At 48.0% G+C, this 18,502-nt stretch overlaps 1 protein-coding gene across 1 annotated transcript in view; it reads right to left on the bottom strand.

Moving 5' to 3' along the window:
- Positions 1-18,502, bottom strand: part of DLEC1 (DLEC1 cilia and flagella associated protein) — a 195,339-nt gene that overhangs the window by 75,907 nt on the left and 100,930 nt on the right. The window contains exons 15-20 of the mRNA XM_075315397.1: positions 17,079-17,271; positions 13,409-13,467; positions 9,286-9,460; positions 9,098-9,191; positions 7,007-7,137; positions 5,872-6,030 (exon numbers count right to left, since the gene is read on the bottom strand). Of these exons, the coding sequence (XP_075171512.1) occupies positions 5,872-6,030; positions 7,007-7,137; positions 9,098-9,191; positions 9,286-9,460; positions 13,409-13,467; positions 17,079-17,271 (811 nt within the window). The remainder of the gene's footprint in view (positions 1-5,871; positions 6,031-7,006; positions 7,138-9,097; positions 9,192-9,285; positions 9,461-13,408; positions 13,468-17,078; positions 17,272-18,502) is intronic.

Here is an 18,502-nt window from a genome sequence, read left to right as displayed (position 1 = left end):
GGGCTGAGAGTCTAGACACCGGAAGGTCCACCTTTGGTGAGAGAGCCCACTCCTTGACCACCTCTGGTGGAAAAGGAAAACGGTCATCAGAACCACGCTTAGGAAAGCGTTTGTCAGGACAGGCTCTGGGCTTGGACACAGTGGTCTGAAAACTGGAGTGGTTAAAGAACACACTCCTTGGTCTCTTAGGCAAAGTAAACTGGTGCTTTTCTGCCAGAGAGGGTTACTCCTCTGATACTGGCGGATTGAGGTCCAGTACAGTATTAATGGACGCAATCAAATCACTAACATCTGCATCCCCCTCAGTCAGATCAATAGGGCACATAGAGGTAGCGTCCGAGCCCCCAGTAAAGACATCCTCCTCGTCCTGCGAATCGGCTCGTGAATCGGAGCCGCGGGACGAGGAAGGAGAGGGGTCCCTGCGTTTCCTTTTAGGAGGACGGGGTCTGGGAGCAGATGAAGAATCCTCTGTGAGCTCTGGAGAGCGAGCCGAAGCATCAGAGGCACCCTGTGAAGGGGGCTGATGCATGCTCAGCAGAGTCCGGGACAGCTCTCCCATGGAGTCAGCAAAGGACTGGGAGATAGACTTAGTAAACAATTCTACCCAAGCCGGGGGTTCAGCCACCGGGGCCGGAGCAGCCTGAGGGACCACTGGGGAGACTCCAGGCTGAGGCACCACCATGTTAGAGCAGGCATCACAATGAGGATATGTGCTCGGTTCAGGCAGTACGAGCTTACATGCAGTGCATATTGAGTACAGCCTTGCAGCCTTGCTCCTAGTGTGAGACATGCTGCTGAGGTGGGGGCTCTGCAGTAAGAACACACTCCTTCAGAATGACCCCAAGAGAGTGTATAATAAAGTCCACAACCAGAGGTTGTGGCTTACCAGACCGATTTGTGTGCCCTCCGGATCCCACAACTCAGACCCCCAGACAGGTTGCAGAGATGCAGCAGCCAGCGCCGATCAGTGTGAGAACGCTGATAAAATGGCGCCGGAGTGAGGAGGGGGGTGGGGCCTAGTCCAAGAGCGGGAACCGGAGGGCCAAGGGGATATACAGGGGAGGGAAACATCTCCTGAGAGAGGAGTGTCCTCCCCTCTGCTGAACGGCCGGTGGGCGGCGCCGCACTGTCCCTCTGCATGACTGACATGCAGGGGCAGTGAAACCGAAAGTAGGCCGCAGCTGAAGCCGGGGACTAAATTTTACAGTGCGGCCGGCGAGCAGGCACCCTCGGCGCGGTTCTCAGGGGAAACCCAGAGAACCGGCCGGAAATGTCACCAAAATAACTAACACACTCTCCCCAACAATAAAAAATGCAAGGGACCCCCTGACAATAACGTCTCAATACTTAGCTTGAGAGACGCAGGGCCAGGTCCCTGAGGGATGAGTGCTCCGTCCGGCAGGGTCCTGAGAGGGCTGCGGATGGAGACCGGTCTCCTGCAAAGCAGTGAGAACCGTGCTGGCTCCCACTTCAAGCCAGAGCCCGAGGGATGGTGAAGGAGCGCGGCATGTAAAGGCTCCAGCCTTGAAATCAACCTTAACAGCACCGCCGACACAGTGGGGTGAGAAGGGACATGCCGGGGATCCAGCTAGGACCCGCTTTTCTTCCAACTCTTTTAAATCAAAAATCAAAAATCAGATGAAAATGCATGTGTGATTCTCCTGAACACAAAGCATTGAACTGGCTAGATTTGGTCATCCAGGGGGTGTATATGCTCGGAGGGAGGAGCTACACTTTTTAGTGTAGTACTTTGTGTGTCCTCCGGAGGCAGAAGCTATACACCCATGGTCTGGGTCTCCCATAAGGAACGATGAAGAAATACAATTATCACTATGTGTTCTTTCCACTTAGAAGACAAAAAAAATAGATATAGGCTACAGATTCAATGGAAAGAATTGTATATGATTGATGTGCTCTAAGGCCCTGTGCGCACTTGCCGTTTTTTGCCGCGGAGTTCCTGCGGTTTTGCTGCATGTTTTGCTGCATGTTATGTTTATAACATCTCTGCAGTGATTCACCAGCAAAACCTATGGGAAAAAAAAATGCTGTGCGCACTATGCGGATTTTGACAGCTGCATGTTTTGCTGTGGGATTCCCGCAGCAAAAACAATTGCATGTCACTTCTTTTCCGCAGATAGCTGCGGGATTTCACTCCATTGACTGTAATGTAATCGCGAAATACCGCAGGGAATAACGCAGGCAGCAAATTCTGTGCGGTTCATTGCGTTTTCCTGCGTTATTCCCTCCGGTATTTCGCGGTTTACCTGCGGTAATGTTCATCGCTGCCTGCGGTTTGCAGGGAAGTGATGTCATTATGACTGGAAGAGGAAGCGGAGCAGAGAGTAAACACACACACATCACAGACACAGACATACAATACACACACATCACACACACACAGACATATAGAATACACATAGAAAGCAAACGGACATATAGGAAAAAAAACATGTGGGCTCCGCCGTATTTTTACCGTCCAGCCGAGGTAAGCACACAGCGGCGGCCCGGTATTCTCAGGCTGGGGAGGGCGAGGGCCAGGGTTAATGCCCCCCTCCCCTCCCGCAGCCGAGAATCTCAGCCCGCCTCTGCCCTGGGACTGTCGCATCCATTATGCGGCAGTCCCGGAGTGTCCCCGGCTCTTCCTGTTGCCGTGATGCAGTGGCAATCAGGGTAATATAAGAAGTTAATGGCAGCGTATCTCCGCCACTAAGTCCAGGCTTGATCATGGCAGCGTCTATGAGACAGCTGACATGATCAACCCGTAAGTAAAGTGAATAAGCACACACACCGAAAAATCCTTTATTTTAAATAAAACACAAAAAAGCCCCTGGTTCACCCCTTTATTAACCCCCCCCAAAGACACAGCTCCAGCGTAATCCACGTCCTGCGATGCTTGCATCCAGCCGCGACTGACACACAGCGCTGAATGAATGCAGCCTCGCAACGAGACAGCAGAGATAATTACCGGTCATTTCCCACGGCCGGTAATGTGAACACACATCACCGCTCGGGAGAAATGCAGCGTGTTCTCACAGGGACTCTATCTATCTATCTATCTATCTATCCTTCTATCTATTCTATCTGTCTTCTATTCTTCTATCTATTTATCTGTCTGCTATCTATCTCAGAAGGAAATTTTTTTTTTTTTCTTCAATGTGCTTTATTGCATTGAATGCATTAAAGCACATGTACCAACCCGCATGCGGGAAAACCGCAGCAATACCGCGAACAATACCGCGGTAAAACCGCAGCAAACCGCATGCGGTTTTCGGGTGCAGTTTGCCGCGTTTTTTTTACCGCGGGTGCTGTAATCTTTCAGACCCTGCGGAATTTTCTTAAGTTTTCCAGTGCGCACAGGGCCTAAGGCGGGCTTTGCACGTTGCGACATCGCAAGCCGATGCTGCGATGTCGCACGCGATAGTCCCCGCCCCCGTCGCAGGTACAATATCTTGTGTAAGCTGGCGTAGCGAAAATTATCGCTACGCCAGCTTCACATGCACTCACCTTCCCTGCGACCGTCGCTCTGGCCGGCGACCCGCCTCCTTATTAAGGGAGCGGGTCGTGCGGCGTCACTGCGACGTCACACGGCAGGCGGCCAATAGGAGCGGAGGGGCGGAGATGAGCAGGATGTAAACATCCCGCCCACCTCCTTCCTTCCGCATAACCTACGGAAGCCGCGGTGACGCCGGTAGGAGATGTTCCTCGCTCCTGCGACTTCACACACAGCGATGTGTGCTGCCGCAGGAGCGAGGAACAACATCGGACCGTCGCGTCAGCGTAATTATGGATTACGCCGACGCTGCACCGATGATACGATTATGACGCTTTTGCGCTCGTTAATCGTATCATCTAGGCTTTACACACTGCGATGTCGCTTGCGATGCCGGATGTGCGTCACTTTCAATTTGACCCCACCGACATCGCACCTGCGATGTCGTAGTGTGCAAAGCCCGCCTAAGAGTCGACATCATGGAGAAAAACCCAATGTGATTGAACAACTAATTCATTGCCTTAAGGTCACACACTTTTCTTTATTCTTTGGTTTTATAAAATATGTTATTAAACATAAATTTAGGAGTAGTTCCAGAAACATAGTCTGCATGCTGCTGCAAACTACATGAAACTGGAGGTTTGATGTGAAATCTGAATAACGGCATGAGCCATCACACTGCAGCTGATGGAGAGTGCACATCAGGCCTCATACCCTTAGGCGGGCTTTGCACGCTGCGACATCGCAAGCCGATGCTTGCGATGCCGAGCGCGATAGTCCCCACCTCCGTCGCAGGTGCGATATCTAGTGATAGCTGCCGTAGCGAATATTATCGCTACGGCAGCTTCACACGCACTCAGCTCTGGCCGGCGATCCGCCTCCTTATTAAGGGGGCAGGTCGTGCGGCGTCAGTGACGTCACACGGCAGGCGACCAATAGAAGCGGAGGGGTGGAGCTGAGTGGGACGTAAACATCCCGCCCACCTCCTTCCTTCCGCATAGCCGGCGTGAGCTGCTGGAGGCAAGTAAGGTGATGTTCCTCACTCCTGCGGCTTTACACACAGAGATGTGTGCTGCCGCAGGAGCGAGGAACAACATCGTACCGTCGCAGCAGCTTAATTATGGTTTTCCCCGACCCTGCACCGATGATACGATTACGACGCTTTTGCGCTCGTTAATCGTATCATCTAGGATTTACACACTACGATGTCGGGAGCGACGCACGGAAGTGCGTCACTTTCGACATGACCCCACCGATATCGCACCTGCGATGTCGCAACGTGCAAAGTACCCCTTAGGCTACGTGCCCATGATCTGGAAGACACTGTATTCTGGACACAGTGTCATTCCTCTTCTCTAGACTCTAGTGTTCTCCGTGGGGGAATGCAGCATCCATGCCCATAATCAGGGTTCTGGGCTTGGCGTATTTTCACCATATTCTTCTGCTGAGAACACTTGCATCACCGCAAGCATAAATTGATATGCTGCAGCTCAGAGAGCCACACCACATGTCAGTTTAAGCTGCATCGAAAAGAAGCACAGTACACAATAAATTGCTATAAATCACATCCACTGTGCTTGTACTGTACTACGCAGCGTTTTGAACGCAACAAAAACACCCCGTGTCCATAACACTGATTGCTCGGATGTAACCTAAGGGGTACTTTGGACACTACGATATCGCAGGTGCGATGCCGGTGGGCTCAAATCGAAAGTGATGCACATCCGGTGTCGCTGTCGATATCGTAGTGTGTAAATCCTTTATGATACGATTAACGAGCGCAAAAGCGTCGTAAACGTATCATCGGTGTAGTGTCCAACATTTCTATAATGTAGCTGCAGCAACAGTACAATGTTGTTCCTCGTTCCCCTGCGGCAGCACACATCGCTGTGTGAGAAGCCGCAGGAGCAAGGAACATCTCCTTCCTGCGTCACCGCGGCTCACGCCGGCTATGCGGAAGGACGGAGGTGGGCGGGATGTTTACGTCCCACTTATCTCCGCCCCTCCGCTTCTATTGGCCACCTGCCGTGTAACGTCACTGTGACGCCGCACGACCCGCCCCCTTAGTAAGGAGGCGGTTCGCCGGCCAGAGCGACGTCGCAGGGCAGGTGAGTGCATGTGAAGTTGCCGTAGCGATAATGTTCGCTACGTCAGCAATCACAAGATATCGCTGCTGCAACGGGGGCGGGGACTATCGCGCTCGGCATCGCAAGCATCGGCTTGCGATGTCGTAGTGTGCAAAGTACCCCTAAGGTTGTAAAGTAGCACACAACTCCCTACAGCTGTGTACTACTGCACCATAGACATGCCCCATCCCCCCATATGATGCCTCTGTATTGTATTGTATTATGGCGATATTCCACCCTAATGGTAACTCTTACCTCCTCTCCTCTTGCAGCTAAACAAGCTTTACTCTCCTGAATTTTCCACTTTGCTGCCAAGGGACTCATGTTTCCAATAGTAAATTTGCTGAGCGATTGATTTCCCAGTTTCATAAGCCCCAGGTCAAGTGATGGAATCATGATATCTATCAATGGTCCCTGCGATGGAAAGAAAAGGAGCAAAATATTTTGATTCTAAATGTTAACACATGAAATGAAACCCAATAAGAAATTTAAATGGTAGATGTCAAAATGACAGAGCTAATTTACATGTCATCATGTGTTTGAATAAATGGTATAGAGAACACAATGGGTCTTAGTTATCAAGGGTATCAATCATGTTACATTTTGAATCAGTTATCCTTCCAATCATGCTGCAGAGTGGGGGTATATCAGTCCTGAGACCGCCACCAATGGCTTAAAAGACTGTTCACAAGCACTAACCTCTGCAACCACAAGCGCTCAGCTCTAGCTTTATTGTAGGCACAGAGAGATGTACAGACCCATATTCTTACTATTGAAGGGAATCTGCCAGCAGAATTTCCCACCACAAATTATTTATATGTGCATGTAGCTCTTTCAAAGACAAGTCCAACAATACATTTACATGAGTAGTCTGTTCCTCCATTACTGAGAAATCAGCATTTTATGGCTGGAGATCTGATGCTTCTGTCACTCCAGCTCTAGTACTCACTCAGTACCACCTCTTTCTACTTGAATGATGGCTCCTCTGACTGAAGTTACTCAGCATAGAAGCTGTCAGTTAACCAGGAGGGGGTGGCACTGAGCTGGAGTGACAAAAACATCAGATCTACAAATAGTTCTTTAGCCTCATTAATATATCAATTAAAAAGCTGATTTCTAAGTAATAGAGGAATGGACTGGCCATGTAAAGGTATAACCAGACTTGTCATTGAAAGAGCTACATGCACACAGTCAGTCAGGGAGGTACTATAGATATATTTAGGGTATACACCAGGAACTTCCCAAGGTAAAACTATACTGTTGGATACTAAGGGACGAATATAAAAAAGTAAATGTTTTAACAAGTGTATACATTAATTTCACACCCTTTCTACCATTTTAATCTTATATGTAAAATGCCAGATTAAAAATACAAACGAGAACAACAAACCTTAAATGTGGCCTCCACGTGCAAAACCACCGGCTCAGAAGAGTGTAGTATGCGGCAATTCACAATCTCGCTGGTGAATCCAGTCTTCAGTCCAGTGAACATCAATTCAAATTCACAGAATCTACCACACTCTGAGAAGACATTTCTACGTCAGCTACTCAGGAGAAAAATCAAATAAGAAGCCCCGGGATAGGACCTACATGTACACGCTGCATAACAATGGCTACAGGAAATCATTTCAGAGAAGGGAAAAGTTGGTAAAAATTAAGGCAAAAGATTCTCAGGCTTTTTATACAAATTTACACCAGAAACTCTATAAGTATTTTGTCTTCTTGTTTTGTTTTCATAAGATTTACATGGCCTTTTTCCACATCCTAAAATTATGAACAAACATCCTATTTTTCAAATTTGGGGAGTGGCAAATACGGTATATTCCCTTTTTATGGGAGTTTTCTCAGTAATAATGTTATAGATCATCTATCAGCAGGATGAGCAATCAACTTGTCATATGTGGTGGTCCAGAGATATGACTACCCCATCACTAAATAGGGTGTCTCGGACCCCAAAAGTCAGGATTCAATAAAGTGTAATGGCTTCAGATGCTTGTTGTTGTCTCACTAATCGTCCATAGGACTGACAGATATCCGAGCATTGTACTGTCTCTGTTAGTCTTAGGGGTAATTTACCCATTGCGACATCGTTACCGATATATCGTCGGGGTCACGTCGTTAGTGACGCACATCCGGCGCCGGTAACGACATCGCAACGTGTAAATCCTAGGTGCGATGATGAACGAGCGCACCAGCGTTAAAAATCGCTGATCTGTGTCACGTCGTTCATTTCTATAATGTAGTTACTGCTAGCGGTACGATGTTGTTTGTCGTTCCTGCAGCAGCACACATCGCTGTGTGTGAAGCCGCAGGAACGACAAACATCTCCTTACCTGCGTCCACCGGCAATGCGGAAGGAAGAAGGTGGGCGGGATGATATGTCCCGCTCATCTCCGCCCCTCCGCTTCTATTGGCTGGCCGCTTAGTGACGTTGCGGTGATGTCGCGGTGACGCCGAACGCACCTCCCCCTTAAAAGAGGGATTGTTCGGCAGTCACCGCGACGTCGCCGACAAGGTATGTGCGTGTGAAGCTGCCGTAGCGATAATGTTCGCTACGGCAGCGATCACACAATATCGCATGTGCGACGGGGGCGGGTGCTATCGCGCTCGACATCGCTAGCAATTGCTAGCGATGTCGCAACATGTAAAGTACCCCTTAGAGACAATGAACAGAGGAGCACACACATGCTCCATTTAATGCAAACCTTTCACTATTTGAACATGTTAAACTGGTGACATCATGGAATAGTGGCTTCAGAAGTAAATAAAACATCTGTTTTATTATCTAATTCCTCCTCCCCATTGTGGAAGATAATAGCATACAAAGTTTAGATTATAATTTAAATTAAGCCAAGGGGGTGTTACTAGATATGTGTCTCTGTGGGCGTACACTTATTGCCCTCTATGATGTTGTCCACCTCGAAACGCGTAGACCTATGGAATAAAATAGTGATTAATTTATCAACATTTCGACATCTTATTTGGCGGATTATGCGGGATTAACCCCTTTTTCTCCTCCTACTCTGAAGACATCGCCATTATCTTATGCTTTCTATGGTGGTTGTGACCCTTCACAACCACAATCGGTGAGTGTATAATTTTATATACTAACCTGTTGTTTATCTGGTAAAACCCTATTAGCGCTTCTGTTTTCTAGCTCTATCATAACTGATTAGTCACTTTGCCATGTTATATATAAAACTATGTCACAAATTTAGTATAAAGGGTACTTTACATGCTGCGACATTGCTAGCGATCTCGTTAGCGATGTGAAATTCTAGATCGCAAGTGCGATATGAGGAGATCGCACATGCGTAAAATGACCCATGTGCGATCCCGAAAGATCGCACTGGCGATCTAGAATTTCACATCGCTAACGAGATTGCTAGCGATGTCGCAGCATGTAAAGTACCCTTAAGGCAATTACTTAAAAGTACAATGCATGATATCACAAGTGGAAAAATAGATAATACTTAAGTACCAATGTTTCCAGAGTGCGGTTCTATCTGAATAATATTTGGCGTCGAGATGTTTTCCCACTCAAAATGGATTGTGGATTTGCTGTTATTCCACATCTACAAGACATTGCACAACATATAGTGACATAAAAAGGAAAATCACAAGGTATGAATAGGCACAGTCATTATTATGACAGATCTAATAACTGACCTTAAATTGTTTTCTCATAGCTGTGCCGGTAAAGCTTTCACCAGAAAAGATGACTGCATACGGCTCCAAGAGTATATAGAAAGGCTCAGTGGTGGCTCTGATATCAAGGTCAATGACGATCACATCTTGTATTATAGGGTCCAGTTCAGTGAAGCTGGATGGATGCTGAACTGTGCTGCAAATAATAAGCAACAAGTACCATGTTTATTGTAAAAAGAAATATATGTTATACACAAGCAACTATAAAGGCAATAACAGCATTACAAATGTACAGATCTTTATACACTGCCCTTTGTATTGGGTTAGAAGAGTTTTCTATCATCTCAACTTTTTCATGATCAGAATTGATGTTATCTGTAAACAGAACAGTTAAGGATTTATTCATAATCATATTTCATATTATATCATACATGAGGCTAACGACTGGAACTTCACTTTGGGACAAAGAATGCTCAGCATAGGATAGAAGTATCTTTCATCTTCAAAGAAAAATTATATACATAGCCCATCATAACAACTACCTATGGCATGGGCATACCTACCAAAGAGGCCAAACATTGATTTACTATGGGGACCTTGCAGGAAAGGAGCCTAATTTTGGTTGCTTCCTTCTCTTTTGGTACTAAAAATGTGAACTACTGCTTCAATAGGAACTGTGCTATTAGCCTGCAAGTGCTTAGGACATAGGCCCAATGGTTTCAAAAGGATTGTGTCACGGTGAATAGGGAGAGTAGGGGACCCGGTCTCCTAGATTGGTTCTCAGACTAGAAAGATCCTAGCTATCCCATATCTCAGAGACACCTCTGAAGGTGAGGATGTCTGAGCCGCCAACCTGACCCTGCTCCTGACCAGCCCTGATCCTCTACCCCCTCCCTCCCTACCCCAAGGGTGAGCCAGGAAAGGAGTGTGATAAAACCAACAGAGATAGACAAAACGGGAATCCAAAACTCTATCTCATAGCACGCTTACACAAAGGTACAAGACAATAAGAGATAAGGAGGAACACAGGAGCAGAGGGGAAATAACAAGACGATGAGAGGATTCCACAACATCTCCAGGCACCACACAAAATAATCACCAGCAGGACTGGGACACAACAGCACACAGACCCACTCAGCAAAGCTAACGTCAGTATGGGAAAACAGATTCTATCTTAAAAAGGTGGGGAGTAACTGTGATAGTTTTCCCACAACTTGTGATCCCAGAGGTAGCCAGCAGGCCAGGAGAGTTTAACTTTTGCTAGTCTGACCATTAATGAGCACTCAGCTGGTCGACACCAGAGCCTGGCTGTGTAACTCAGAAACACCAGAGAAAGCATAGTGTGGAGTGTCAGAATCTGTAGTGTGAACTGCGTCTGATGCCGCCATGACAATTGGCAAGTTTTGAGCAAAACTCTGTGTGACAGATTGTAACAGTGGTGTAGCAAAGGGGGGCGGAGGGGGCGGTCCGCCCCGGTCGGCACGTGTCAGGGGAGCGGCATTTTGGCCACTTGCCTTCAGTTCTGCTGCCCCTGGGCTGAGTTCCGGGGACCGCAGTCCTCGGCAGGAAACTGTGGCTGCCGTCCCTTTAAGACCACAGCGTCCTCCTGGTTTGAGCTTCATCTGTAGGCGGAGCTACCGCGCGGCCTGCTCAGTCCCACAAATGAAGGAGGAGCAGTGTCAGCCAGCGACCTCCGGCGCTGTGTGGGCCCCCTTTCCTCTGTGACCGAGCGGTAAGTGCTACCCCCCCCTCGACCTGTATACTCCCTCCCAGCCACCCGGTTTATGGGCCCCAGTGAGCTGCATGGGCTTTCCCACCCTCCTGGAGCCACGTGTGCGGGCCCCCAGGAGCTGCGTGTGCGGGCCCCCAGGAGCCGCGTGTGTTGGTGCAGGCTCAGCTCTGCTTCATCTGCCCTGTGCTCGGTACAGGCTCAGCTCTGCTACATCTACCCTGTGCTCGGTGCAGGCCCAGCTCTGCTACATCTGCCCTGTGCTCGGTGCAGGCTCAGCTCTGCTACATCTGCCCTGTGCTTGGTGCAGGCTCAGCTCTGCTACATCTGCCCTGTGCTCGGTGCAGGCTCAGCTCTGCTACATCTGCCCTGTGCTTGGTGCAGGCTCAGCTCTGCTACATCTGCCCTGTGCTCGGTGCAGGCTCAGCTCTGCTACATCTGCCCTGTGCTCAGTGCAGGCTCAGCTCTGCTACATCTGCCCTGTGCTCGGTGCAGGCTCAGCTCTGCTACATCTGCCCTGTGCTCGGTGCAGGCTCAGCTCTGCGACATCTGCCCTGTGCTTGTTGCAGGCTCAGCTCTGCTACATCTGCCCTGTGCTTGGTGCAGCCTCAGCTCTGCTACACCTGCCCTGTGTCTGGTGCAGGCTCAGCTCCTCTACATCTGCCCTGTGGTTGGTGCAGGCTCAGCTCTGCTACATCTGCCCTGTGCTTGCTGCAGCCTCAGCTCTGCTACATCTGCCCTGTGCTTGGTGCAGGCTCAGCTCTGCTACATCTGCCTTGTGCTTGGTGCAGGCTCAGCTCCTCTACATCAGCCCTGTGCTCAGTGCAGGCTCAGCTCCTCTACATCTGCCCTGTGCTTGGTGCAGGCTCAGCTCTGCTACATATGCCCTGTGCTTGGTGCAGCCACAGCTCTGCAGCAGCCGCGTGTGCGGGCCCCCAAAAGCCGCGTGTGTGTCTATATGTGCAGCAGAGTTGTGTGTGTGTGTATGTATGTATGCAGTAGAGCTGTGCATGTCTGTCTGTATGTAGCAGAGTTGTGTGTGGATGTATGCATGTATGCAGCAGCTACAGAGTTCTGTGTGTCTGTATGTATGCATGTATGCAGCAGCTACAGAGTTGTGTGTGTCTGTATGTATGTAGCAGCTGGAGAGTTGTGTGTGTCTGTATGTATATAGCAGAGTTGTGTGTGTCTGTATGTATGCATGTATGCAGCAGCTACAGAGTTGTGTGTGTCTGTATGTATGCAGCAGCTACAGAGTTGTGTGTGTCTGTATGTATGCAGCAGCTGCAGAGTTGTGTGTGTGTCTGTATGTATGCATGTATGTAGCAGCTGCAGAGTTGTGTGTGCCTGTGTGCATGCAGCAGAGCTGTGTGTCTGTCTGTATGTATGCTGCAGAGTTGTGTGTCTGTATGTATGCAGTAGAGCTGTGTGTGTCTGTATGTATGCAGCAGAGCTGTGTGTGTGTGTGTGTGTGTGTAATAGGCCTACATGTGTAAAAAGGTGAAAGTCTAGGACTAATAGCAGCAGTCTACAATTAGATCTTTGATTGTAGTTCCATGAAAAATAATTATTTTGATGGTTTTCCGGATTTTTGAAAATTTCTGGATTATTGACGACCAACGGAGGGGGGAGGCAAATTTGACGACCGCCCCGGGCGGCAAAAGCAGTACCTACGCCACTGGATTGTAATTATCATAAACTCAGCTCCACTCACCCCAGAACCACCCAGTCACGTTTACAAACAGTTGCACTAGGCAAATGTTAAGTCTTGTTAATCAGCCATAAAGAAGTTCTGGTATGGTTGCCGGACTAATTAATAGGCAAATATGGCAGCCAGTCAGCAGTCCAAAAGCCCTATTAAAATCCTCTAAGCCATTTGCTTTGTGTCAGCTATTGTATTTCATTATACTACCCCAAGATGCCGGAGATTGCTCAGCACTTTGACCTGGCTTTACTACTGTTCATTCCAATGATGCCCTCCTCAAGTTGACCAGGAATCACGCAACACCTAGTCTTTTACTGATATTCTCCTGCTGACAAAATACTGATTGTATTGAAACAGCAACGCACAGCCTAGTAAGTGACACATCACTGTAATCAGGCTCTTTGCCCCTACATCATGCTGCTCTCAGATTACATAGAAAAAACTGCTCAAATATTCCTTTTAACTCTTGCTATGTGGAGGGGTCAGCACCAAGTTTGTAAAATATTGTTTGGAGCTATCTTGTAAAATTAGAACCCAGGCCCAGCATCTTAATGGGTTGGAGAAAGGGTGCATTTTAATATTTACCTATATGGCCTGTAGCAGAGAGCTAGATTGAGTATACAATATAATTATATCCAGTTATCTAACATTGCTATAAACATATTACAAAGCACCAGGCATTGGAATTAGCACATAACCAATATTCTTACCCTGGGGGTGCTGGGAGATCTCTTAATATCATCTGTGCAATACTGTGATAATCAGCAAGCTGGAATTTAATGCAAACAAGGCATCAGTATATGGACAACTTCAAAAAAAGCAGATTAGAGATTTTGATGTCTTTTTAAGCTTGGACTCTTGGAGCTAATCTTGGTTTTTGGTAAAATCCAAAACATACTGTGTGAAGATGTCCTTATGGATACCCATCTCAAATATAATCCGAAAAATATACGAGGAGCCTGCAGCAGAGGGAGACATCAAGACGTGTTTGATCCTAACAGAAAAACGCTCTTTCTTAAAATGGATGTATGGCAATTTTGGCTATATTTTGACTGATCCAATGTATGATATATATATATTAGCTGTAGTACCCGGGCGCTGCCTGGGATAGTAACTGTCTCTCTGTCTCTTTCCCAGTCTCTGTCTGTGTGTCGCTGTCTGTCTCTTTCCTTGTCTGTCTGTTTCTATCTCTCTGTCTGTATTTGCATCAGTCTATCTGTCTCAATCTCTCTCTCTGTCTCTTTCCCCATCTGTCTCTTTGCCCAGCTGTCTCTTTCCAGGGCTGTCTCTGTCTGTCCGGCACTTTGCAGGAAAATCGCAACCGTTTTTTTTTTTGCTGCCGGTTGCGTTTTTTCTGCATAGACTTTAATTAGTGCCGCATTGTGCCGCATGGCCTTGCGTTCCATCCGGTTTTTGCCGCATGCGGCAGATTTAGCCGATGCGGCAGCCGGATGGAACGTTGCCTGGCACGTTTTTTCGTGCGGCAAAAAAAAAACGCATTGCGCCGCATTCGGCCGATGCGGCGCATTTTTCAATGCATGTCTATGGTGGCATCTGGCCGCCGCATGCGGTTTTTGCCACTGTGCATGCTCAGTAGCATGCCGCAAGCGGCAAAAACTGGACGGGCCGCAAAGGAAAAACTTATGCAAAGGATGCGGTGTTTTCACCGCATCCGTTGCATAGCTTGCACAGCCGGATTGAGCCACACACACAGCTCAAGCCGGATGTGTGAAAGCAGCCTTACCTCACACATAAGCTTCTTATACTAACAGTTTATTTTGTTCCTATAGCAACCACTGACAGTTGCTATTTATAGCTTGCAGCTCCCAGCTCCATTCAGTTTAATAGCTGCAGGATTTTTGTAGAGTAACTGGAAAGCATGGGGTTAAATTTTCATAGTTTATGATGTTCCCTGAGTCACATGGAGTGTCCGTGCAAAATTTCATGATTGTACATGCGACGGTGCGGATTCCTTTAGCGGACATACACACATACGCTGAGCTTTATATATTAGACATATACATATATATCTATATATATAATTGCCTTATTCTGTCTGTCTGTCTGTCTGTCTTGCTCCAAAATTGTGTCACGGTGAGTGTCATTACAGTGACAACCGTCTGATTGGCCGCTGGGCTCGGCCTGGCCCCGCCCCCCCACGGATTGGTCGCCGCTGGGCTCGGCCTGGCCCCGGCCCCCCACGGATTGGTCGCTCGCCTCGGCCTGGCCCCGCCCTCCGCATGGATTGACCGCTCGCCCCGGCCCTCCGCACGCATCGCCAGACATAACCTTGCGATGCTGGGATCGTGACGGAGCCGGTGAACACTGGTAACTATTATACACATCGGGTAACTAAGGTCCCTTGGTTACCCGATGTGTATCATAGTTACCAGTGTACACCGGCTCCGTCACGATCCCAGCAGCGCCAGACATAATCTTGCAATGCTCTGATTGTGACGGAGCCGGTGAACGCTGGTAAGCATTATACACATCGGGTAACTAAGGTCCCTTAGTTACCCGATGTGTATCATAGTTACCAGCATACACCGGCTCCCGGTACACATGTGCAGGGAGCCGGCATTATACTCCTCTCCCCCCAGGACTACTCCTCCTATTATAGTCCTCCTATTATACTCTGAGTATAATAGGAGAACTATTATAGCATGGGGGATGGAGCACGATGGGGAGTGCGCAGCATGGGGGATGGAGCACGATGGGGTGTGCAGCATGGGGGATATAGCACGATGGGGAGTGCGCAGCATGGGGGATGGAGCACGATGGGGGGTGCGCTGCATGGGGGATGGAGCACGATGGGGGGTGCGCAGCATGGGGGATGTAGCATGATGGGGAGTGCGCAGCATGGGGGATGGAGCACGATGGGGAGTGTGCAGCATGGGGGATGGAGCACGATGGGGGGTGCGCGGCATGGGGGATGGAGCACGATGGGGGGTGCGCAGCATGGGGGATGGAGCACGATGGGGGGTGCGCAGCATGGGGGATGGAGCACGATGGGGGGTGCGAAGCATGGGGAATGGAGAACGATGGGGAGTGCGCAGCATGGAGGATGGAGCACGATGGGGAGTGCACAGCATGGGGGATAGAGCACGATGGGGAGTGCGCAGCATGGGGGATGGAGCACGATGGGGGTGCGCAGCATGGGGTATGGAGCACGATGGGGGGTGCGCAGCATGGAAGATGGAGCACGATGGGGGGTGCGCAGCATGGGGAATGGAGCACGATGGGGGGTGAGCAGCATAGAGGATGGAGCACAATGGGGGTGCACACCTCCCCCCAAAACACACACACACACCGCCACACGCGCACCGCACAACACACCACACACACACTGGGAACCACAAACACCGCCCTACACAGACACCCACAAACACAGACAACACCGCACACACACAACACCCAATACACAAACACCGCAGCATACACAAATATACGCACATACCGCGCAACACACATACATTGCACAAAACATACCTCCCCCCAAAACACACACACGCACCCCACACCCACACAAACCGCGCAACACACACACACACAACGCTACAGACACACAGCGCTCTACAAACAACGCAACACACAAACAACACCGCTCTCACCCCCCGCCACACCCAGACAACACCCAGAACATGTACAGCGCCTACACAAACACTTGGTAACTACACACAACAACATCTATATATATATATATATATATATATATATATAACAAAAATCATACATTAACTACACAATACGTAAATTCTAGAATACCCGATGCGTAGAATCGGGCCACCTTCTAGTATATATATATATATATATATATATATATAAATATATAGATGTATATATATATACACATACTGTATATATACATACATATACATGTATACATATATATGAGACTCTAGATAGATGACCCTAGACACCATTATTTAACAAGTGGTGTCAGTTCAGGCTGTGGTCCAGATATCTAGGGGTATTGTACATATATTTGTTGCCTCGTACATTATACTGAAATGCTAATCAGAACAAGTCTGCACTTTACATGGAAAATACCAATAAAAACACTGTTGTAAAAAATTCATACATTTTTGGGAGATGCATTTTGACATGGACTGTTCTTAAAAAATGAAAATAAAAGTCCTAAACTTTGGTGCAGCTTCTCATAAGCAATGTACCAAGCTAATATCATCCTAATGCTGTCAGTTTGGGTCATTACAAATGCAGCTGAGCTGGCACTGGCAGCCATAATTCGGGTGCAGATGAGCACTTGTGTTAGCTTTGGGTGAAACTGGTTTTGACCACACATTTTCTGTTCACATCATTGGAAAAAAAATAAAAAGTACCCCTGGCATTACTTTCCTTGCTGTCTTTTTTTCCTCATACCTCTGTTGGAGTATAAGTGATGGTGAAGATATTGTCCTTGTGAGGCTGCAGGATGCCTTGTAATGGAGTAATAGTGAATGCGGTACATTCATCTATCTTGTACTCATTATTGGTCATATCTGCTGGTTCCTCGGTTTGTAAAGCTTCCACATGCGGCTTCACTATCTGCCAGTAGAATGGAAGCTCCACGTGCCTGTGAACAATTTGGCGAAACATTAAAGTTTGTCATAAGCTTGAAGGGGTTTTCCCAAGAAACCAAGTTAATTTTAAAGCTTATTTTAATCAATAGATCTTGGAATAAAAATAGTTTCCACAATTGTATATTATATAAAAAGTTCCTGTGCTGAGATAATCTTATATATGTATCCCTGCTATGTACTGTGTAATAGTTGTGTCTGACCGTACAGGGACATGGTCTGATCATACCTCATCTCCTGGGCGGGGGAGGAAGTAAAAGAGAGTATACAACCATTACACCACGGGATTATAGCTGATTCTTTTTGTGAGGTAAAACATTTCCCTGCCTGTTTTTAAAAAATGTTTTACCCCAAAGAAAGAATCATCTGCGATCATGTGCTGTACAGTGGAGAGATCTTAAAATTGGTATTGGAGAAGGTGCAAGAAACCTGGAGCAGTTTGAAAAGAAGAGTGGTCCAAATTCCAGTTGAGAAGTGTAAGGCTGCTTTCACACATGCGGCTTGAGCTCTGCGGCTCAATCCGGCTTGAGCTCTGCGGCTCAATCCGGCTGTGCAAGCTATGCAACGGATGCGGTGAAAACACCGCATCCTTTGCATAAGTTTTTCCCTTGCGGCCCGTCCGGTTTTTGCCACTTGCGGCATGCTACTGAGCATGCGCAGTGGCAAAAACCGCATGCGGCGGCCGGACGCGGTTTTTGCCGCATCGCGACGCATCCGGCCGCCATAGGCATGCATTGAAAAATGCGCCGCATCGGACGAATGCGGCACGATGCGGTTTTTTTTTGCCGCACGAAAAAACGTGCTAGGCAACGTTCCATCCGGCCGCCGCATCGGCTAAATCTGCCGCATGCGGCAAAAACCGGATGGAACGCAAGGCCATGCGGCACAATGCGGCACTAATTAGAGTCTATGCAGAAAAAACGCAACCGTCAGCAAAAAAAAACGGTTGCGATTTTCCTGCAAAGTGCCGGAGTGTGCCGCATTGCAGAAACCGGAGGTGTGAAAGCAGCCTAAGAAGCTGTAGAGATTATAGGAAGCGATTGATTCCTGTTATTTATTACAAAGGATATGCAAACAAATATTATTTCGAGGGTGCAAATAATTTTGTCCTGCCCACTTTTGTTTTTTTTTGTAAAGTTATGTCCAAATTGCCTTTTTTTCTCTGTTATTTTGTGTTGTTCCAATACACACAAAGGATATAAACATGTTTATAAGAAAACGTGTAAT

The sequence above is a fragment of the Anomaloglossus baeobatrachus genome, chromosome 6 (assembly GCF_048569485.1).
Source record: "Anomaloglossus baeobatrachus isolate aAnoBae1 chromosome 6, aAnoBae1.hap1, whole genome shotgun sequence".
In the NCBI taxonomy this organism is placed as follows: Eukaryota; Metazoa; Chordata; class Amphibia; order Anura; family Aromobatidae; genus Anomaloglossus; species Anomaloglossus baeobatrachus.
The sequence above is the reverse complement of the archived record's forward strand: the minus strand, read 5'-3'. Positions and strand labels throughout refer to the sequence as shown.